The sequence below is a fragment of the Chironomus tepperi genome, unplaced genomic scaffold (genome assembly GCF_022539635.2).
Source record: "Chironomus tepperi strain 1889 unplaced genomic scaffold, CSIRO-AGI_Ctep_v1 contig_170, whole genome shotgun sequence".
NCBI classification, from domain to species: Eukaryota; Metazoa; Arthropoda; class Insecta; order Diptera; family Chironomidae; genus Chironomus; species Chironomus tepperi.
The window spans coordinates 660,351-685,592 of NW_027226292.1; the positions used below are offsets into that span (position 1 = coordinate 660,351).

The 25,242-nt window shown below is 31.0% G+C and overlaps 1 protein-coding gene across 2 annotated transcripts; it reads right to left on the reverse strand.

Annotated features, from left to right (window-relative positions):
- Positions 1 to 306: 306 nt before the first annotated feature.
- Positions 307 to 25,242, reverse strand: stan (Protocadherin-like wing polarity protein stan). 2 transcript variants are annotated; one of them, XR_011544247.1, is made up of 9 exons: positions 24,576 to 25,242; positions 6,922 to 13,192; positions 4,779 to 6,857; positions 4,142 to 4,716; positions 3,857 to 4,077; positions 2,326 to 3,796; positions 2,008 to 2,264; positions 1,732 to 1,906; positions 307 to 1,351 (listed from the first exon to the last, which is right to left on the reverse strand). XR_011544247.1 is itself a non-coding variant. In XM_070637927.1 (8 exons), the coding sequence occupies exons 2-8, from the start codon at positions 12,785 to 12,787 to the stop codon at positions 1,321 to 1,323; spliced, it is 10,500 nt and encodes a 3,499-aa protein (XP_070494028.1). In that variant the 5' UTR covers positions 12,788 to 13,192; positions 24,576 to 25,242; the 3' UTR covers positions 307 to 1,320. The 2 variants fall into 2 exon arrangements, 1 of the variants encoding a protein (XP_070494028.1); XM_070637927.1 differs by lacking the exon at positions 1,732 to 1,906.

Consider the following 25,242-nt stretch of genomic DNA (forward strand, 5'->3'; position numbering starts at 1 on the left):
GTGTTTACTGCAAATGCGAATACAAAACTAATGAAACGTACAAATGTTTTTAAAACATTTGAAAGTTTTATCCCATTTAATAAAAATATTCTGGTTTTCATTGGTATATATTTTTCTTCATTTATTGAAAGTAGAACTTTTTATGATACAAAATAAGAGATACATTAGACATTTACATATTTTATAGATACATATTATTGCATTTAACATCCTGCGATTTATAAGATTATTTAAAAAATTTGCAAACCAAGATAATGAAATTATCGTGTCTATTATTTTTTATTAATTCTTGTAGTCAATGTGGGAGCATTAATGGAAAATTAATTAAATGAAAAATATTTAGTCTAAGTACGTACTGATTGAAATTATCAAAATGACACTTAAAATTTAATTAAATGCCAACTTAAGAAAGCTCTTAAAATAGTAGATTAAGAACATTTCTAAAGTAACAAATTGTCAAATTTTGTAATGGTTTGTCATATTAAAAACTAATTAATTTGCTGTAAATCTCAATTCATACCTAAATAAAAATTGTCTAAGAAGCTCGAAATTTCAAATGAACAAATTTTTTTTACAAAGCATTTCCAATTATTTTTTTTCATCCCATTTTTCATCCTGTTACTTTAATTTCTCAGCTTGTAAAAATTGTTCAGAAGAGAAAAAATTCTTTAGGCACTCGAATTTATATTTTTCTTTTCATTAAATTTTAAATATTCTAAAATAACTTCTTTGTCAGGCTTAATTAATTTACATGCAAAGTTCATTCAAATGAGATCAAATTTTCATTTCATTTCTTAAAAATTCTAGAATTTTTACACTTTTTATAATTATTTAATAATTATTGTAAATGCAAACATTTAGTAAATGGTCAGTTTTCCTTTTCATTAGAGAGTATTCTTACAATTTTAGCATTTTAATATTTTTGTACATATTCGAGTATATTTCTAAATTAAACATGCTTTAATATTCACAATTTATTTTTCACTTGGTCAACTAAAGTTATTTTCAAAAGCTTCTTGTAATGTTCGTGCCATGAAAACTGTTTCTCAAATTTTCTTCATTACTCGTATAAATTCCAATAAATGAGTATTATGGCCTATAAAATTTACAAATTCATTCTTTTTCAATTTTATCCTATTCAACATTTAAATCTATTTTCCTAGACTTTATTTGAAAATCAGTCAATTTTTGCCTTTTGTCTTTTCTTTTTTTTTTAATGTTTTACTTGTATGAAAATTTCTTAAAACTTATATTTTATGCTTTAACTAATTTACTGAATAAATTAAAAAATATGAACATGGTGATGGGGACTTTGGTTGTTTACACTCTCGTTTCAGCATCTGTGCTCCTCCTTTGAAAGAAATAAAAATGTTAAAATTTTAAAATCAAGAAAAATATTTAAAACCACACAAAATTATTAGGGAAATGCACAAATAAATTTAAAAACCATAAATAAACTTGAAAAAATCGAAGTTTTTTTGAAAGTCACATGCAAGATACAAAGTTGATCTCATACAAAGTACACAATTTTGAAATTTTTGACAGTTTAACTGCAACATTTTTTTAAGAACATCTGTATATCTTAGTAACATGCAAACTTGATTATAAAATGTCAATAATAGGATGTAAAAAATCATAAGAAATATTAGCGAAAACTTGATGAAATAAATAATATAGGGAAAATCACACGCATCATGCTTGAAAATTTGTAAAGCAAAACACTCCATTTACCTTGGAGCTGAAGATTTTATGAAGAAGAAAAATCATTTTTCATGACAATTAATCATGTCATGTTATACGATGAAGAGAATTAAGATGAAAAAGGTTTGAGAGAAAATGTTTTTAAAAAGGTGTAGAAAATTAGACATTATGGCGTTTGTTCTTCTTCTGCCAGCTCATTAGCCATCTTTAAGTATCATCAGGTGTAAAATTGTCATAATGTAGATAAGAGTGAGAAAAATTATTTTTAAGTTTGTAAGTTTGAATAAAATTTTCAGTTAAACTTACTCGCTACTATCGTTGATGCCTGAAAGTTGTGAAACATGAGGTAAGTGTGGCATTGGTGGAGATCCAGATCTCGAACCATGTCTTGATGACATTCTACTCATGTTTATTGGACTAGGATTATTTATATCATTGACGTAATGTGCTTGTATATGTTGTCTCATGCCTGAATGGTCTTCTTCGGCTGTGTATGGAAAGTTGTATGGATTGTTTTTATCAGAACCTTCAGAATTTCTATCAGAATGGTATTCAGTTTGTCTCTGTAAGGAAATAAAATCATTAATTTATGTAAAGCTTTTCAATATAATTTTACAATATTACTTGATAATCATTTCGTATCAACGACTGGACACTTTGTGTATTTGTCATGTTTCCATATATGTTAGTGCTTCCATTTCCATTTGATTTGAAAGTTGAGAAATTTTGTGGACTGTACCCATCAATTCTTTCTTTACTCATGTATGGAGATGACGTCTTTGATCCAAGATATCCTAAAGTACGACTTTTTTCGTACATAAATCCATTATCGTTTGGATAGCCACCCATTCTCATATGACCTACAGTATAATTATTTGGAAATTCCTTATCATTTGGATGATATGGGAGAGTATTTGTCTGATAATCAGTGTGATAGTTCTCATAATGTTCTTTCTTATAAAGTTCAGCACTATAAATAACTGGATCTGTAGGTGGAATGTATTTCTCATGAATGTTCTCTAAAATTGAAGGAGGCAAATTCATTTTATTTTGATGTTGTTGTAAATATGAGGTATCAGTTATGTCTGGGTTTGGTAAAGGATTTGGAGAGCTTGTTTTATGTGAATGAATTTCATTGTCCGATCCTGTCTCTTGTGACCATCGGCCAATATTTGGTGTTGGAAGGAATGATTCAGGTGCTTGACTTGACCATCTACCATTCAGTGAACCTTTGGAATTTGGAAAAAGTTGTGGACTTTGTACAACATGCAATTCAGGTGGAGTAGTTGCTACATGCTCAGTAATATTTGGTAAATAAGAAGGTACTGCAACCACACCTTTACTACGATGATGAGAATTTGTTGTACTGCTTTTACCAGCTCTCGATTCATCATCATCACTTGAATGACTAGATGCCAATTCCATACTTCGTCCATCAGTTTCAGAACCAGAGTCTGAATCTTTTCTATGTCTTCGTTTCTTTTTACCCTCATAATTTTTCATAAACGATGGAACATCACTGTTATAATTGGAAGTTGATGTCGAAGTGTGCCTTAATTGCCCATCACTTCTGTAAGGACTTGAGCTTGTTTTAGCCGTACTTCTTGATGTCGTACTCGATGCACTGATTCCAATATTTCTTCTTGATGTTTCATAAGTTCCATTAAATCCTGGGGTTCGATTTCCAGAATTACTACTGCTTACAGCCAATGAAGAATCAAGAAGTGGTACTTTCTTTCCCATGCATCTCATAAATGTATTATGAAGATTTTCTCTTACACGTTTATTGATTATACAGTATCCAATAATTGAGAAAATTGCATGAACAAGAACACATGCTGATAATGCAAGATTGTAAATTTCAACACTTTCTGATGCCGAAAGAATGGAGAGTACCCACATGATACCCATTAAGGGAAGTGATACAACTGAAAGCCACAAAAGCGTTCTCAAATTTCCAAATCCAAGAACATGATCTTTAAGTGTAAATGCTGCTTTTACGGATATAAAAAGAACCATTAAATTAACTATACACATGGATACAATTGGAGCAACAAGCCACCAAATAACTGATTCATAGACTGATAACCAGCAACTGAAATAAAAATATATGTTTTAATTAAATGAAATCTTAGAATGTTGTTAAGATACTCACAACATGTTATTTCCATATTCATGTACACGAACGCCTACTGAGAGTCCAACAAGAAGAGCTGGTGCACCATATCCAACAGTAAAGTAAAATCCCATTGGTCCATGATTAATATCGCGCATTTCTGTCAACATTCTATACAGATGAATGCAGTCGACTGTTGTCCATGCAAATGCTGCAAGCCATGCGTAATGTAAACCGATTGCAATGAGTTTACATGGAAACTAAATAGGGTGGATATAGAAAAATTTAATGAAGATTTATGAGGATTAAAAAGAATAAACTTACATCGTTTTCAACTAGACTTCTGCGAGCTTGCCATGCCACGAAGAACAGCATTTCAGCAACAAAAATACAAAAAACGAGATTCTGATGAATTGTATTTGAGTTTGTCTGCAAGCCACGTAACAAAGCCAATGCAATTATTACACAAAATAGAATTGGAAGTGAAACAACAAATGCAGAAAGTGAAGTAATTTGCACTAGTAATGAAGGCTCGGGAATATCTTCTGGGTCAATGACATCAATTAATACAGCATAGCTTGAAACGTGAGTGCATGTGCAATTAATAAGTATCAATCCATTTTCATCTTCTTGCACTTTTTCATAATCGGGCATCTCAGTATGACATCCGATTCTAGTCCATTGATTGTAAAATGTGTGCCATCTTACACATTGTGGATTGAGGCGAGAACTAAAGCGCAACTTTTCAATATTTAACCACATTTGAACGCGGATCGGTTGCGAGAGGTGAGGTGAACCGAGTGATCTATAAGTTATCTTTTCTTCAATTGTTTCAGCATCGGAATTAGAATCACGATTTACTATATCACGTTTAATAAGTTTCTTAGATTGAGATTCATCTGTGGAGAAAAAAAAAAATCTTAATAAATAAATCAAAATAAGTCATTTAAAGTTAACAAACCTTCATGATTTAACGTTCCCATCACAACATCTTCGGCTGAATTAAAGTTTGGATTGAATATGTCATCGCCAGTGACATGAATTTTCATTTCTCGACCGGCATCATCATGATCTGTCATATCATGTACAATTATTTTGATATCATCAGGATATTTGATATTTTCGGGTGGGAAATTTTCATCAATACGATTTTCAGAATGTTGGTCTATATTCTTTATTCTTTCCATCTGTTTATCATCATTTCCCATAGATGGGACGAGAATTGTTAGTGATAAAACGGATGTAGCAATTTCCACATCAACTCCATATCGTCGAGTGACAGTATCATCAAATACCATCGGAAATAGCTCACCAATATCTTTATATTGTGTATAACCAATGATTGCACGATAATTCTTAATGGCATATGATACTTCTCCTTTCTCGGGTGGTAGAATACCAAGCATGTCAAGTGGCACTAATACTTTTGAATATCTATCAAATTTCGTTTTGTCTTGCATGTAATTATTATACTTTGGAAATGAAATTGTCGGTACTCGTTGCTTAGATGAATGTTGTAAGAATGCACTTGTGTCAGGAATTATTACACTTTCTGTAGTATACTGATTGGCTTTTCCGTTACGATTCTTGTTTAGTAATTGTGGCTCGTAGCCAAATAATGACTCAGCTGTCACAATATCTAGACCTAATGCCATATTATTATGAACTATTTCGAATGGTGTTGTATATGTATCATGTTGAGATCTAGCTAGCACAACAAGATACTTATTGAATGCATCAATAAGGTCATTTGGTCCACGTGTTGTCAATTCCTTTAATCGTTTCCATTCGTTTGCATATTTTTCATCCAAAATTATACTTGCTGATTCTACCAAATTCCTAATATAATCCTTATCTTGGCTGTGGCTTAAATCAAGTCCACTTTGCATGACTTCATAACCAATAAGTTCATGGAGAATTCCTTCGGTAACTAAAAGATCTGCTCCATATAGCTGTTCATTCTTTACCAAATGTTCACTGTCAATATAAGTTTCTATATCTATTTCATTATTTCGCATTCTGTTGCGTGACATGAAAGAATTTTCAAGTGAGAACTTCTTGAATTTATCATCTTTAAGTTTTTTATTTTTACTACCGCCGATAGTTGAAGTTGCATGCTGTAAGTCTGTAGCCATTTTTACTGACACAAAAGTATTCAATTGCAATTCGCCTTGTTCCATTGCTGACAACTGCCTCCTTAAATCCCAAAATAGATCAGAAGTACAGTTAAACATGCTTGGAATGCCCCAACCACCAGATGTTTCATCACATGTTCGTATGCCTTTACCACGAGATTTGGGTGGACAATTTTCTATTGCTGATTGACCAAATGATGTTCTTGGCCACCACACTCCAGCAGAAAATGATTTTGGACAACCATCGTAAACTACTTCACAGCCATGGGGTGTAACTTCTGCATATGAATTTGAGCATGAATCACATCGACGTCCAATTACGCCTTCTCTACATTCACATTGGCCTGTAAGTTTATTGCATGAGCCACTAATTGAGCCTTCATAATAACAATCACAGGGAATACATGCTGTTTCATTAACAGGTTGATAATGATTATCGCGACAACGGCACTGACCATTTTGTTTGTCACAATCAGGATGATAACCGCGTTTAATATCGCATTTACATGGCCCACAACTTTTTTCACCCCACCATCCTCCTGGACATGGTTTTTGCTCTTGAATTTCGCAATATTCTCCAGTATAAACTGTACTATTGCATTCACAAAAGTAACCTTTCTTTAAGTTGTTTTCAACACGACATATTCCAGCATCAGCACATGGTCCAACTGTGCATATTGGCACGCAATCTTTTCCTACATATCCAGAATTACACTCACAATGAGCTTCATCCCATGATAATGCACATTCTGAATGAATAGGACAGTTTTCGGGACATTCAGCATGAGAAGGACATCCCTTTTGGACATTTTCTTTTCTTGTTGGTCGATCAATAATAGATTGATGAGTGCCGACACGAATATCTTGAATGCATCCATCAAGTGAATCATATTCTTGTATGTTTCCTATTTTGTTTTAAAAGGAATAGAATTAAAATTAAAAATTAATAAGTATTTCTCATGAACTTACCAATAGACTTATCAGGACTGCCAATCACAACTATTCCAGCATACAATCCTTGAACCTTTTTCATGGTTGGTAGTAATGTTTCTCTTTGTCCATAGTCAACAGATAGTGAAATATCAGCTCCTAACCATTTTATTTCGATTCTATGCCATTCACCGTCAGAAAGGAAGCTTCCTGGCAAATACATCGATTCTGAGTCAAATGTGTAATAAAGAACTCCATTCTTTAAACTTATAATAGCAGAACTATTTTGATCAACAACTATTTGCATTAAGAAGGCGTCTCTCTGTCGTGTACGAACTGACAATGCATTCAACCATGGAAGCTGAATGTGCTTAACGATTGCATTAAAGCTGACATAACCATTGCCAGCAAATCTCCACGATGATTCAACATTTTCCTGACATACATTTCCAGTGAAATTATCACGACATTTGCAAGTGAATGCATTCCATCCATCATGGCATGTTGCGCCGTTAAAACATGGACTAGTGGTGCTACAAAGCGATTTTTTCTCCGGACATCCAGAAATTGTTCCATTATCGGCTACGAATGAGTTCATATCAATAAATTTGTAATCAATTTCTAAATCGGATATGCAGCCGACGTAGTCTTGTGATTGAATCTGGAAATGAGCGGGAATTCGGGGAAGTCCTCCAATTTGAAGTGGACCAGTCAGGTCTAATAATCGATGACAATTTTCAGCAAATAATGAACATTTTTTGTCCAACTCAAGTGTTGTTTGATTTGCACATGACCATTTTTCGCCAAGATTTCCACTCAATGCTAGAGCAACATCACATTCATCAATAACGAGAGTAGCGGTACGATTAAAGTATATAATTTCAACTGTATGCCATTCACCATCCGACAATTTATTTTTACGTGTTACGAAGACTTTTTGAATTTTATCGCCCAGTGAAAATGAGAATGTCGCACGACCGTCAATCAATTCGAGAGCTATGAAATCATGAAGATCATTATATCGTCCATTATACAATAATAATCCATTGTCATTGATTGTTGCAAATTTCAGTTTAATATTAAATCGATGACGTTGTTTGAGACTGTCGAAAGTAAGGAAGGAATTTGATGAAAATGAGCGAGCTTTCAATTCACAAGTTGGTGTGAATGGAAGATTGAAATTTTCGCCATAGGGTGATGCATTTGAACATGAATAGCCACTTTCACAGATCTCGTTGAGGCATGTTGGCGCAGCCTTCAATTTTTTCTCACAATTATTTCCAATAAAATCATTTTTACAAAGACATGTATAACCATTTTCCTTTTGTTTGCATGTTCCTCCGTTTTGACATGGATCAGAATAACACAGATTTACTTCTGTATCACATAAATATGCTTCAGTCCCACCAGTAAATCCTTCTGGACAATTACACGCAAATGTGTTGACAGGTTGGATTGATCTGAATAAAACCGTGTCACTATGAGTGAAATCTGTTGCATTTCCGAATTTTGAAACTGTTAGACATTGTTCAAAGTTTAAGCATGGCTCACGAACACATAAATTATCATCAAATGGAAGAACCTCTACATTTGCTAGGCGTGCTAATATTGCTCTATTAAGATACACACGTTCTTGGAGATATTGTGTTGAGTAAAACTCTTCATGAGCTACATCAGGTCTTCGAGCTGCAAAACTTATATTCAAAACACGTGCTACAACATCTGTATCTTCTTGTATTGAAAACATATAAATGTTTTCACGTGGACATGGAATAACAGCCGCCAATCCATCAAGGAAGTAGTTTAAGAGAGGTGATAAAAATGCTTCAGCCGTCATCTCATTCAATCGAATTGTAACCGAATTAAAAAGCATATCATCAGAAACAAGTCGCACAATAAGATGCATTGAAGCTTTAATTTCATTAATACCATCACTGACTGATACTTCCATAGTTGCTGATTTAGGTACATTTGTATTAAGTTGTGGACTGAGTGTGATTTGTCCCGTGTTTGAGTTGAGTCTAATCAGATTGGCATTATTTCCAGACAAGATTCTGTATGTTAAATTATCATTAACGTCGGCATCAAATGCAGGCACACGTCCAATAATTCCACTCGGGAAATGATCACGGAAATTATTAAATATGACGTGAAAGTCTTTTAAAACTGGTTGATTATCGTTCGCATCCGTTACAAGAATTTCAACATGAACATCATTTCTTAATGGTGGTGATGATGCCCGAATGACAAGTTCGAAACGTTTTTGAGGAGATTCATAATCGAGATCAACATTTGTTATGATTCTTGCTCCATTTACGCCAGGTTTTGTTATTAAATGGAATGAACTTGCGTCTTGTCCACTTAAAATAGCATAATGAACTTCGGCATTAATACCTTCGTCAGGATCTTCAGCTTTTATTAATCCAACAGTGCTTCCAATCGGAGAATTTTCCTTAATATAAAATTTCATTCGATCTGATGGAAATGTTGGTGGGGAATCATTGACGTCATCTAGTTTCACTTGAACTTCAACCGTAGAGCTTAATGGAGGTGAACCTTTATCAACTGCGATGACATTCAAATGATAAACAGCAATAGTTTCACGATCTAATCCACGATTAGTTCGTATTACACCGGATGATGAATCTATAATAAATGAACCATCCTTAACATCTTTATCGCTCAACATGTATTTTATTATTCGATTATCCTCTTCATCTTTGTCAGATGCTGAAACTTGAATAACAGATGTTCCTATTAACGCATCCTCGGATATTGTCGAATGATAAATTGGAGCATTAAACTCTGGCTTATTGTCATTAACATCCACAACTGAAATTTCAACAATTGTTGTCTCGCTATGTGATGGATTTCCACCATCTTTTGCTGTGACCGTCAATGAATAACCACTTGTTGTTTCTCGATCCAAAGGGGTTTTTGTTGTTATTGCACCTGTTTGTGGGTTGATTGAAAAAGTTTCAATCGCACTCATACCGGCTGACGTTTCATCATTTGACATAGTATAAGTGATTTGTGCATTTATTCCTACATCAGCATCAGTTGCAGTTACAATCAAAACAGTAGTTCCAATCGGAGCATCTTCGAGAACTGATGCTGAATATGGTGCATTTTCAAAAACTGGTGGAAAATTATTTGCATCTGTTATATTAATGTTAACTGTTGCTGTATCAATTTTTCCTCCAGAATCTGTGGCAGTAACTGTCAATATAAAGCGCTTTTCAAGTTTGTAATCTAAAGGTTGAGCAATTGTAATTAATCCAAGACCATTTTGAGTTGAAATTGAAAACCGGTTTCTTAAATTTCCTGATTTGATATCATAATGAAGCCGAGAATCTTCATCGGGATCCGATGCTGACACAGTCGTTACTGGTGTTCCTGGTTTTTGATCTTCTGATATTATAGCTTCATAATATTTTGGATTAAATATGGGATTATTATCATTAACATCCTGTACTGTAATTTGAATTGTTGTAGATCCAGATTTTGGTGGAACACCTCCATCAACAGCAACTACTTGGAATGAATATCGATGCTTTTCTTCTCTATCTAGTGGTTTTGTTGTGTGGATTTGACCGGTTCGAGTGTCAACAGCAAATGGGAAAGAGCCGTCACGTTCTGTAATGCTATATGTAATTTCCGAATTTGCACCCTCATCAGCATCATAAGCTTGTACTCTCACAATGTTATGCCCAACAGAAACGCTTTCAAGTACAGTTTCTTGTATCTGTGATGAATAAAATCTTGGTGCATTGTCATTAGCATCGATTACGTTAACTGATAATGTTGTCGTATTTGTTTTGGGTGGAGTTCCGCCATCTTGAGCACGAACGACAAGTCTATAACTCTTCATTGTTTCATAATCTAATGGTTTTGTGAGCGTCACCTCACCACTCATAGAGTCAATTGCAAATTCAGATTTCGGATTACCGCCGACAATTGAATATCGAATGGCTGCATTGTTCCCTTTATCAGCATCCGTTGCCTTTATGTGTGCAATTACATTATTTCCATTTGAATCATCTTCTGATACATCAACTGTATAATGCCTCTCACTAAATTGGGGATAATGATCATTCTCGTCGGCTATGCGAATCACAACAGTTGCTGTTGCGGTTTTTCTCTCACTTATTGGCGAGGCAAGATCATTTGCTGTCACAATAAGTGTGTAAACTTCAGAGGTTTCACGATCCAGTTGACTTCGAGTTGTTATAATTCCTGTCCGGCCATCAATCTTAAATGTCTGTGCATCTTGTTCAGCTGATGTTAATCCACCGCCAGACACACTATCGATGTGATATTCAATTTCAGAATTTTTACCGCTATCGAGGTCTGTAGCACGTAATGTAAGAACAGTGGTGCCAATTGATACTCCTTCACTTACTGTGGTATCAAACTGTTCAGTCTCAAATTTTGGTGGATGATCATTACAGTCGAGAACATTAATTTGAAGAATTGCTGTACCAGTTCTTGGTGGATAACTGTCATCTGTTGCAATGACACGGAAATAATGCATACTTATTAATTCACGATCTAAAGTAGCTGATGTTGTAACAATTCCTGATTTTGAGTCAATTTTAAACATGGTTTGAGAACGTGAATCTGATGGTGATATCATTGAGTAAACAACAGGAGAGTCCTCAGGATCGCGTGCTTGGACAGTTGTTACTTTAACACCAGGAAGTTGTTCTTCAAGTACAGTTGAAATATAATGTTGTTGCTCGAATGAAGGATTTTGATTTTTTAATTCACGCTTTATTCTTTTTGCAATATCAGTATCATTAAGTTCTTGATGATGATACATAATTTTAAGTCGATGCTCTGCATCGAGAATCTCCGGTGTTGTGCATTTGGTTGAAAAAATTATCGTAACTGACCAAGATGGTTCATATATACAAAAGTCGCGACTTGCAACCATATCCCCATTTTGTCGTTCGATTTTAAATCTTTCATCCCTCACATCTAAGAATGTTGCTTTACAATGTTGTTGTATTGTCCTTGGCAAGAAAGCGTTCAGATTATTAATAACTTGTGATTTCTTCAAGCAAATTTTATCAAATTTGTCAGTTGAGTGAATCGCATATGAGGCATAAGTTTCAGATATCCATTGTTTTGCGTCAGATATTTTCTTATGAAATCTATCCTCATTTTTTATCACAAATCGTCTTTTACGATTAAGAATCAAGTGGCGTCGGAAATTATTTTCCACCGAATCAAACAAAATGTCGCCTTCTCGAAAGTTCTTATAATCTGTGTGAGACTCGTTTTGAGGAAATATGAATGGATAATCTCGAAGATTATGATGGAAATTATTTACTCGAAATATTCTTTGCTCCATATCAATACTTTTAGTATTATCATCGTTCACATCTTCATTCAAACCTCTTTTACGTCGCAAGAAGCTTGGCATTATTGAACTTTCATCATCGTCCTCATTCTCGTAATACATTTCATGATTATTGCCATCATCATTACAATTTATCCCATTTATAAATATCCTTACTGGCAAGCCATAGTAATTTACTGTCCTTAAATGATTCGACACCGAATCCGTATAAAATGTAAATAAATTCGGATATTCATTGCCGTCACATTTCAGTTGTTTTCGCAATTTTATTTGTCCATTTTTAGGATTTATGTGAAAGAGTCGATGAACGTAACCGCCATTCTTATCTGTATTTATTTTGTAGTGACGTTCAGATCCAAGTTTATTAACTGATGCATTAAAAATTATTGTATTTGCGGGCGTTTGTTCATCAATAATAACTAAATACGATGAGACATGATGTATCACACAGGTTGATAATATGATTATCAATGCAAATAGTTTGGTCATTAACAATTTTATTGGACCGTTGCCAGAACGATATTTATACGTGTCTGGCATTTTCCTCCTTTTTATTTCTCATACAATATTGCACTTGATGACGATACATTCGGTCGTGTGAATGGTGAAAGTGTAAAATATGTTCTCTTTTTATTTTCAATATATAGGTGTGGATTAGCTAAGAGAATTTAATTAAATGGCACTGACTATTTTGGCTTAAAAAATGCATATAAATTTACTCTGCTTCTACTATATAAAGCCTCAAATTGCCAACCATTCAATTTATAACCACAACATTTTTATTGTTTTTTCCTGAGAACTTTTTCTCTATTCATTTATATTGAGTTTAGGGATATGTATCCACAAAAACGAAACCGTTGAAATCTCAATGCTTTTTTTTCTGCTGACTTCTTTTTATTGTTATGATTTATAGCATTCCTTTTTCTGCTCTTCGTACGAGAAAAACTGAAATGAAAAATGAAAAGAGAAGAAATTATTAAAATTTATTAAATAAGATAATTGAAAATTTATTAAATAATTCTGAGAACATTAAAGCAACGCATTAAGGATGGCCTATTAGTAAAAATTTTAATTCGTTTTTACAAATACTTTTTTCTAACTCGAAGCTATGAAAAAAATTAAGAATGAACAAAATAAAATTGCGAGCATCATCAATTGAATGTATCAGCTGAACTTTATGAATAATGTAGTGAATATGTTGCATTTTCCTGTATTTTAGTCAACTCCGAACCCTCATGAATTCCGAGCTAAAAGTCAACATAAAGCACGAAATGTGCTTCTCAGACAACACAAATCTCCATTTAAAGTCAATATAGATGCAATATGGAATCTGTTGTGTTGCTCGGGTTTGAAGCATCGAGGGTGATTTTTAATCCTTATTTCCTCAAATCAACAATGACTTTTACTTGATAATAAATCTTTATTCTTTGCAACTTTTTTTGCTCATAAAATGACACAAATAAAAAAGTCGGAGTCACAATGTTGGAATTAATATCTTGGCAATCCCTTTAAAGCAATAAAAAAAGTTTCACAATTTTTTCCTTTTCTTTTTTCTAAAGATTCATTCGCTAAATGACATTTCATTAAGTTCTGTATTTAATCCTTCGTTTTTTGTCCTCAAAAACATTTCACTTTTCCTTCCTTTTTGAAGCTTATTTTTCCTAGAAATGATGGTATATTTACACTTTGTCAAAGATACCGCTTGAGGGTATAGCGATGAATGTAGCTTGTTAAATAATTTTAATTCATAAATTTAAGTTGATTTATTTTTGAGAGTGTAAAAGCGTTCCAAAACGATAATCTTTATTACTTCCTTACTTTTATTCTTTCAGCATAAAAAGTGCAAAAAATGTTTTCTTTTTCAAAGTTTTAGTTTCCTATTTTTCCCCCTTTTGACGATATTTACGATGTTGGAAATTAATTTATTATCTGGCATCCCTAAGTCTGCCTTAGATTTAGCCATCTTACTTACTTCTAAAGAGCATAAAATATAGTACAGAAAAAATTTGAACAACAATAATCTACAAGCTCGAAGTAGATTGAAAAAATCATCTTGATCTCATTCCATCGTCATCATTCATGCCTTTTCTTTATACCACACACATTCTTCTCTACTTATTCACGTCAAACTACGATGGTATTTAGATTGGAAACGATAAAAACTCTATTCAGAAGGAAAATGTTAAATGGAATTTTTCATTAAAACTTTTCTTTCTGTCAAGATAGTTTTCTTCTTCTTTTTATTCCTTATCATCGTAAAGTGGAAAACCTTAAGAATTTTACTTTTTCTTCTCATTTTATTGCTTTCAATCCAATTCCTCACAACATTGTCCGCAGTGAAGTGACGTAAGGCTAAGGCTTTTTTGGTTTAAGAAAATATTTTCTTTTTCCCTTCATCACTAATTGAAACGCATAATTTATTATTAAAATGAGGATTAAATTAAATTCAATGCCTAAATGGAAATTAAAGTAGCAGAGGGAGGCTTTTGATAACAATATCAATTTACTGATAAAATGTAATTTGTATAGCATTCAAGATTAATTATGTATATGTATATGAATATCTGAAATAACTTGAATTTTGACATTCTCACATATTTTATTCTATTCCTGTTGGTTCTCATGATTAGTCTAATCAAATTTCATACATTGATTCTAGTATCACATTTCAAATATTTTTAATATACTAATATCTAATGTTAATTCGATAATAGTGGTAATTCCGTCGTCATCTATTAAGCATTTCTTCTCATCATCAGCTAATCATTTGTTTTAATCTCAAAATTTCTTATCTTTTTATAATAAAGCAGTCAACACTGGACTGCCAATATAAAATAAAGAGGATCAGCATTCTAGAATCGGCTTAAAATTCGACTATTTTGTTTAAAATTTGCATGCTTAATTTTGGCCTCACAAGGTACTATTTATATCATAACGGCAAATAGACTGTTGAAATTAAAGATAAATCTAAAATGTGTGAAATCACAGTGGGAGAAAAGGGACGGAAAGGAGAAATCTAATTTTGTTATGCATGAGAAGCGACCTCATCATAAAATTTAATGACAATACATAAATAACGAGCTTATAGGAAATGTTTGGATATTTTTCCACAATCTTTCTGAGAATCGAAGAATAATTTTAATTTTAGGAGAAAATTCATTTTATGCTCTACAAAATTTTACTTCCGTAATTTTTAAAATTGTCCTATTTTTTCCTGTTCTAAATGCTCACTTGTATAAAACGAGTAAGTGTCTTAATAAAAACATGGGTGACTCGTGTGCGTAGCTTTATAATTATTCTATGCTCATATTTTTGAGTATTGGATATGCTTGAATGTCATTTTTTCCTTGTCTGCATTAGTTTTTTTAACGCTAGATAGGCGCTTAAGGATTAAAAAATTTTAAAATAATGTTTGTTACTTGCATAATTCTATGATATAAATAAAAAGGGGTTGATGTTTGACTCAAGACTCACTCATGCAATGCACGCATATTACAGAAACTTTAATGTACATTTTAAAATTCTAAAAAAATAATTTAACTCGGTACACCAATACAATTATTTGAAAATTATGGATAACGCACACTCACGCAAATTGTGTCTTTGAGAATAAAAATTGGAAGCAGGATTGGAAGTGAAATAGGGGTAAAATGAATTGAAGTGAAGCTCGCGACCCTTCTCAGATAAAGAGACATGAGTAAAAATCCAATTTGTCACATTCTCTGACGTTCCATGAGAGATCGAATCGTAAACTCATTATCGCTATGAAATAAAGTTTTATATTATCATGCACTTTATTTTCTGTGCCATTGTTATTGCTTCTGTATTGTGCTAAGAGGGTTACACAATATCAACTTGCTAATGACTTTATGCTTCTCATCTTTACTCAATTTTCCCTTTATTCATGCACCATAAGACAAATCTCTTTCCTAGTGCTGCTTGATGACTGATAAGATACTTATGTTGAATTAAAAATGAAAATAAAATCTTCTGAACTATTGCAATTAATAATGACTTATAAAGTTTTTAATCTTCTTGAGAAAGATTTTAATATTTTGAACTTTTGGTGCATCTTTACTTTCTTGGAATCAATAGTGCTTCATTACCGAATTAAGGATTTTTTAAATTTACTGTAACTTATGTTAAATCATGATGGGAGCGTGTTGACAGAAAAGAGCGATTAGTAGGCATCTAAGGGAGATCACGAACCATGTTTGCACGAGCTATTGAACCATGTTGAAGAATCATAAAAATATTTCGATAATTTTTCTCACACATAAATTTTTGATCGAAACGTTAATTAACTATTCAAAAAGTATATTTTCATGCATTATTAAAAGAGGAAGCTAGGAATATAAATTTAAAAAAAAATCTTTTGAGCTATGCAAATTTCTATTTTTGTGCAACAATAGATTTTTTTTCTTCATCCATCACATTGTTAAAATCCAATAAACACAAAAGTAAAAGAGAGGAAAAAAACTTTCAAAAAATATGAATATTTCTTTCTTCCTATAACATAAATTGATTGTTGCAATATTCAAATAAAGTGATACATACTACATAAACAATAATCACATCTTACTTTCTAAATTGTGTCATTTAACTTTTAATTTGTCATTTTGTCTCATTAAATCATGATAAATATCCTGTATTGAGTCAATTCATTAAAATTTCTTCTTAGAATGGAAACCAGATAGAATCTTAAGTGTTGAGTATCTATTGATAAGTATTATTATTATTATGAGAGTACTAAGAGCACCTTATACTTATGTAAAATACTATGCATGTATTTGCAAGTGTTAAATTTAAAACCTTTCAGTTCAGTTTAATGCCATTTTGACTTTCTAAAAGTATCTCGCTCTTTTGTAGTTTGCTCTCTGATTCATATTTCTACTTCTACATAATAATTTTGCAACATATAATAAAAGGTTTAAGCAACATTTTATAATAAATCTCATACTCCAATGCTACAAGTCTTTCGTAGCTGTTAATTAATTTCAATATTCACATTTCAAATAAGTATGCTAAGACTAAGATTTAAATTGCTTTTAATTAAAAGAAATGATACATAATTATCAAGTGGAAGTGTGAAATTTATATGATGAATATAGAATAGCTCAAGTGAATAAAATTAAAACCATGCAATTTTATACATGAAGAAAGCTGTCTAATGTTTTGAAGAAAATTTGAATTGATGTCGATCAGCAGATACTCAATACTTATTATTTACATTTTTAAGACATAAATCATTCATTAGATGTAGAATATCTTCGACGTGACGATCATTAGAGCACTTTTCTCACTTTACTATACTTAAATCAAGTTTTTATGGAGTTTTGTGGATGAAATGGGTGTAAAATTTCCAATAGATTTTATGGAAATGATTTTTTGATCATGTTCACATAAAGATTAAAAGAGATAAAAGATGTAGGAAGTAATATTATCGAGTTAATTGAATGTACAGCTTCAAAATCTTTTCTTGATTAACTTTAATTCTCAAAAAGGTGATAAAGTGATTTTTATCCATGAACACATTTCTACCATACTAGATTAAACTAGTAAGTGCTATAAAACTGTTTTCTTAATCCAAAAGGTAAAAAAGAATTGAATATTGCATGCTCATAAAATTTTTCACTTAAACAATAAGAAGAATGAATTTTTTATGAACATTCCATTGTGACTTATAGAACATAAGTTCTCACTCATCTTATTCATGAAGAACACCTTTTATTATAATTAAAAGTGAATGAAAAATAATTTTTTAAACATTAAAGTTTGAACATCATAAAATCATTAAAAATAACTGCATTATGATATTGAATATTCATAAAAGATTGTGGATGCATATAATTCTCAAGTAAGATACCAAAAGAGCTCAATAGAGCTTGTTAGAATGAAAAATGTTTTTGTTAATGAAAAAATCATTAAAGAAGCAATTTTGTACAAAGTAGTTTCTAGATTTATAATTACAAATGATTTTAGCAACAACTACCATATTAGATATGATATTTATGAAAATTTGCAGTTCATTGCCATTTTTCAATTAGTTCATAACAATAATCGGCATCAAATAATAAATAAAGCAGCTAAGTCTTTTTGTGAAGTAATCGGGAAGGCGCGCTTTGCTCAAATTTGGTGAGGTAACTCGAATTCTGAATTCTGATCTTCAATTACTTATTATATTATTCCAGACCAAAACGTCGACAAATAAATGAACGAAGATGACAGCAGCAGCAAAAATTTATGCTATCATCCTTTCCAATATTAACGATATGCGAGGAATATTGCTTCAGATAATTACTTCTCTTCCCCACGTCAAATCAACAAAAAGGTTCTATATTCATGAGATATAAGCGTGCGTTCGGTATCAATCATGTTTCTGATAATTAACAAGCACACAATTTAAAATTCAGATCATTATGAGACGAAATGTTGCTATGCGAAGTAAACTAAAGGTTCTTAAATAGTGCTTATAAACTTTAAGTGCTTGATTGTATCTTGAAATTTGTAGAAAATATTAGATGATTTTAGATACTTTTGTATCGTATTAATAAAGATTAAATGTGAGAAAGGTTGAATATTGAATAAATAATTAGAGGAAAATTGTCGGAAAAACGCTACAGAATAAATTTATAAAAATGGTAGGCATAAGAGAAAACTTTGTATCCATTTGGTGGACAAAATTACAGTCAACACAAAAACCATTTAATCTTTATCTGATTAATATTAAAATATTGCCTAAAATCTCGTAAACTTATTAATGCCGACATAAGGCATTATGTTTAACATTGACCCCAACAAATAGTTGCTCCGTAATAATTTAATTCCATAATTATCTCCTTAATAGACCTTTCTTCGAAAAATTATGACTATATTGTGTACTATCCTAAAATATAATGATCAAAAGCATACAATACTCAGCATGATATATAGGCACGATAGGCATATCCATACATAAAATCTTAAAGCTCTCAACAACCCAAAAATGGCAAAAATGACACTGAGAAAATAGATGGTAGAGGGGCTATTAAGGTTTAATTTAATTTTATAGCAAAAATATATACATGTTGAAGAAATAGATAACTCGAACACACAACATTCTTTGATACAAATATCTATGGTTGTTGCTATTTTTCTTTTCTTTCTTTTTGCTGATATATTATGGTCGACTATAAAACATTGTGTCATTTGGTCTCATAAAATCTACATTTTATATTGAATGAATTTTTTCATCTTTCTTTTTCCTTTACGGAGATGTTTACTGTCGTAAAAATGAATTCTATAGGAAGCAGCAATGAGATGTTGAACGATGAACTGTAGGATAAAAGTTTTAACATCCTTTATTTCGTGTTACTGATATATCTAAGGCAAGGAAACATTTGTTGTCGTATACTTTTTTTTTTTTTTAAAACGGGAGACGTGGAAAAGAAGTTTTTCTATATAAATTATGACATCCAAAAACTTTTTTGTAAGGTTGACAAAATTTATATTCTAAATATTCATTACAAAATTTTCAATTTCCTTATAAGTGAGACAAGCTTTCAGTACTTCTTTTAAAAGGAAAATGTCAACAATCTTGGCATTTTGTCCCAAGCTGTTAATAAATTTTCAAATCATTAGCTGGATTAAATATGAGGCCAAATCAGAATTAAAAATTAAAAAAACAATAGATTATAAATAATCAAATGCGCTCAATTTTATTTCTATTCCGATGAACTTTATTGCTGTTGCTGCTATTGACTAACTTTTTGATATAAAACCAACTTGTGGCACCTCTAAGAGCATTTTAGATGCCGTTTGGATGTTATGGTAACAAAAACTTTTTTTTCTCTTGTTACTTTTCTGTACACGAAAGTTCAAGTGAAAATGAAAGTTTCTAACATTAAGATATGTATTGTGTAAATGTTCATTTACTAAATCCACTTATTGGCAGCTTATTTGCTTTTTGTGTTAATATGGAAAATAAATTAAAGTTATAAAATTTTTATCTTTTGTACACATAAGTGTCGAAATATTAATTGTTATTGTCAATAATTATTAATATTACAAAGAAGAACTTCCTTACAGTTTTGATAAATGAGATGTTTATTCTACGAAATTCTAAATCAAACTAAATTTTTTATTATAAGGGATCAACAACTATGGTTAAAAACAGTTTTAAATATAATTTGAATATCAAACAACACTTGAAATATGCTTAATAGTCTGCATTTACTTTATAATTTTTGGGATCTAAATTTGTCGCAGAATTTTTTTTAGAATTGATCCTTCAAACTGACGAAAATTGAAACATAAAAGTATATCTATTGATATGCTTGATCATTATCAATAACGTTGATTATTTTACATTTTTCTTTTCTTCCTCTTTACTCAAGGGAATATCAGAAATCACTCGAATATTTATTTTTGCTTAGTTCACCACAGAATCATTTTATTGGAAATTCCATATAAATTGCATTCTGCTTGATTGGTCAACGAAAACTGTAAGAAAGGAGGAATCATCGATTTTCTTCACTTACAGTAATGAATATTGCATTTTTTGGTAAGATTAAGGAGATAGCAGATGGAAGAAATGTAAGAAGTGTAATAAAAAATGAAATAGAAGTAAAAATTCCTGGGCTCATTCGTACACATCATTTTATTACTGTACTGCAATGAATATCTCAATTATGAGCTAAATGTGTATGAATATTTAGAGAAAATGCTAAAGAAGGCAAAAAGAAGAACAGGACAGAAACATAAAGATAAGGTGCCAAGTATGAAGTGTTTCTACATGCTTTTCAAGGTTAAAACGCTTATTCTAAATTTAATCATTAACATAAGTCCGCAGTAAGACTTAAATTATATGATTAAAATTGGTAAAGATACAATGACGTAAAATGCATATTATAAATTTGCAAATGAAGAATGAGCATTCAGTCAGACAAAAGAAATCCGAAATCTTAAGTTCTCTGTTTAAAAAGTATCTCATGAGTAAAGCGAACGTATTAAAATATTCTTATGAATATTTAAGAGGAGTAAAAGAATATACACAGAGCAACACAGGTGATAAAAATCCATTATGAAAAAAAGAAGGCATAAAGAAGACTTTTATTTTTTCATTATCTTGTCATACAAAAACGTGGCATAATCTCTCCTAACAATTTATATGTCTTTCTTCCTTTTTCGAGAAGACGAGCGAGTTATCTCTCTGTAGATTACGCTTTTATTTTAATTTCCACTCTGATACTAATACAGACGGCAATGACGATGACAATGAACATTTTTTTAAGAACATAAAAGCGGAAAAGACGGAATGAAAATAAAACAGAAGTTCTTTTCCTCTATTATTATGGTTTTCCCTTTCACGCCTATTCTTTAATATTCACATTCTGTTGGTAAAGAAATTGAAAACTTTTTGCATGCGTTTCATACGTAAGATAGATAAATATTTTATAATTTCATCTGCTTCTTATTCCTACAACAATTTTTTTAGTTGATTATGTTGAGTAAAATTATTTTCACACCGTAACCACACATCCATGAAGTCATAAACATTCTCGTTTTGTTTTACTACTTATTTCTTCTCAGCACTTTTTTTTGCTGTGCATACATTCCTTGCTTTTGATTTTTCTTTAGGGAATTTTTTTAAATAAAGAAAATATTGTTCTTATAAAAGTTATTTTAAAATAAATTTTTGGCACAAACTTTTTATGCTCTGTTGATGTTCTTCCTGGGGTTAAAGTACTTTATTAAATTGGTTCTTTGAAATTGAATTTTAAATTAAGACTTAACAATTTCACAAGAAAAAATGTCATTAGTACCTCGGAAGACACCCGTTGGATTAAGAAAATATGTTAATTTATTGGATTTGAAAGACTTAACATTCTTAAACATACTATGCAACTAGAAGTAACTGGATATCATTTCCTTATTGAAACTTTCCTTATAACGTCTTCACTAAATTGTTTTGCATCAAGATTTGTTAAATTGATTTTTTACATTAGTAAATTTATATTATCAGCATCAATGCAAAACTGATTTTATTAATTTTAACGGAATCGACCATAATCTTATAAACACATTCACTTCAGTCCATTAGTAAGTTTATTATCTTTATCATAATAAACATGTTTTAGTTTTTTTTTCTGCTTCAAATTTATATGCTGTGCTTATTTTATACGTGAGCGATGAGCAAATTTCAAGAAGTTATGGATGCTGAATGAGATCAGGTATTATGCTATAAACATTTCTGAGAAGAATCGTAAAAAGACTGTAAAAATTAGTTATAAATTTAATCACGAATTTTCGGCGAATTTCAAAAAATTTAGATTTTAAATTGATGTCCGTACTATAAGAGAAATGGAATATTGGGGCGGGAATGATTCATACAAAATTTAAAAAACTTCTTTAGTTTCATTTAATTCAATGTAAAGGAGCAGTTGAGAAACTTAGAAGTATTCCAATCAAACTTTGTGGCATTTACTCAATATTGCATTAAGGAACAAGTAACCACATCCTAATTAAATAAAATATTCGATTAAAATGTAAATGTCAATTAGCATTTTTAAGATAACAAAATTCAATGCCAAAAATTGTTTAAAGTCCTTAAAAACTTCTCAACAAGATTAAAAACTTTCAAAGGAGAGTCTTTTGAAATTTTCATATTACATTATTTTATTTCTCGTAATCAAGACATTCCCATTTTGAGCTAAAGCATCTCTTATCTTATCTTACTTCCATTCATGGCCACAAAAACAAAATTTCATAATTGAAAAGTTAACTTAACTTAACTTCTTATAGCAAAATTGTCGTTGACATTTATTATATAACTAGTCTTGAGATAAACCACAAAGCTTAAGGCATAGACTGAACGGTTTTTAAATCTGTTAGAAGAAGAAGAAATTGGTAACAACAAGTAAAAGAGATTGAAATTGTAATTTTATTGCTTGCTCGCCAATATAAATTTTTTTAAAGCTATCATATCGTTTGCTCATAGAAGTAGCAATCAACAATGAAATAAGATGAAGAAGAAGAATAAGTAAAACAAGAGTGGCACGTATGTTTAAGAATGAGAGAGGAAAGAGAAATAAATGAGGAGAAATAATCATTAAACGTAAATGAACTTAAGCGTTTTGGATTTTGTGTAAGAAAAAAAGAGAGATACTCGCGCGGTAACTGACAAACCGGTTTTTGATATTTTTCTGATCTGCAAGCAAGCACATTTCTTCATAATAATTCTTCTTTTTTTACCTCATTTCTTCGCATTCTTTTTTAACGTCCATTCCAATGGTTGCATTTATACACATGTGTGCATGAATTAATGGAAGTAGCGACCAGTACAAAATTATAGATAATAATCACATTTTATATGTGATATTAATTGAATTGTATTTGAAGGTGTACAGCATTTATATTTAGAAGTTCAGATATTATGGAAATAATCTCAACTGATTTTGGTATTTGAATTGTTTTTATGAAACTTAATTAAATATGACATGTGTTGATACATCAGGCGTTAATAATTATCGAGCAATTTTCGATCATTAATTTTATTTTTTTGGCTATGAATATAGAATTCAGGTTTTTTATAAATGAACTTTTTACAGGCTTGATCTAAATTTTGTAGTGTATTGTGTGCTCTACAGTTTCAAATTTATGTAAAAACTGCTGTCTTACTTTATCAGAGTCTAGCAATCTCATTTTAATTCATTTAATTCAAAATGAAGATTTCATTCTTTAGAGGAAAATTTTATTTGTCATACAACATTTCACGCAATTCGTGACAGTGACATTTAGTCATGCCTTGCTAGAAAAATACCCGACAATTAATTAATTATCTACGAAAATGAACTTGAATAGAAATTAAGTAATATAAGTATGATAAGCATGAAATCGTAAACAAAAATAAAGACATTTCAAGAAATAAGAAAAATGCACTGCAAGATGAGTCATACACAACAACAAATATTGATTTTCCCTCCCCTCACATTTTATTTTCCTCAATGTGCCGGCACATACTACGAGAAAACTCAAGTCGATGGTTGTAAAAATTTTTTCTCTGTTGTTCATTCATCCCTCAATTTTAGTTCATTTTATTTCTGTACAACAGAGCAATATGCTCTATACAATGAAAGATATTTTGAGTGTGTGTGGTTGGTGTTCATGTTTTTGTTTGTTGAATTACAAAAGAATAATTTTGCACCCCCTCACTCGAATCAAATTTTACATTCTCAATGCACAATAATGAATTTCTGTTTCAGATAATCGTAATGATTATAGTTACAGTATTTTAGCACAATAATACATTTATGAACTAAGGAACATGAAATTGTCAATTAATGCTTACATTTTTAAAAGACGATTAATCCAATAAAATTGAAGTTGGTGATTTGAATTTTATTTTCTTTGTCTATAATCAAATGGGAATTTAATCCACTTTACTCCTGAACACTTTTATTCAATGTCGCTCAGTTTAAAAGCCGAGTTGAGAATTTTTAACACAAACACATTCACAAATATTCTTTTTTAATTCTTTTTCTTTTGATCTTATTCTTTTATCTTCTCATCTACACATTTAACTTTTTTTGACTTCCACTGCTGTTGAAATATACAATGAAACACCTTGCTTGATTCTTTTTTTTTATAATTTTATCAATTTTTCGACTTTTTTTCTAATTTTTTAATTCACAAAAATAATTTTATAATTTTATTAAATTATTTTTTCACTTTCTTCAGCTATAAATTCTTATTATTCTTTAAATTTAACACTTTTATAGTCACAAAACTGAAGAAACGTTCTTCATTCCTCGAGTGTTGCTCCGCAAATGAGAGTTAAGGTAAGAATGTGAAGAAAAATTGAGCAATAATCCACAACTGATGTACACAATCTTTTGAGCTTTTTAGCACTCTCTCTTTCTCTCTCTTTTATTTCAAACTTCTCTCTGACTGATTCTCACAGTATATTTTCACTACAAGCTGTTGATTCTTCAGCACGATTTATATTCGGCTCTTTT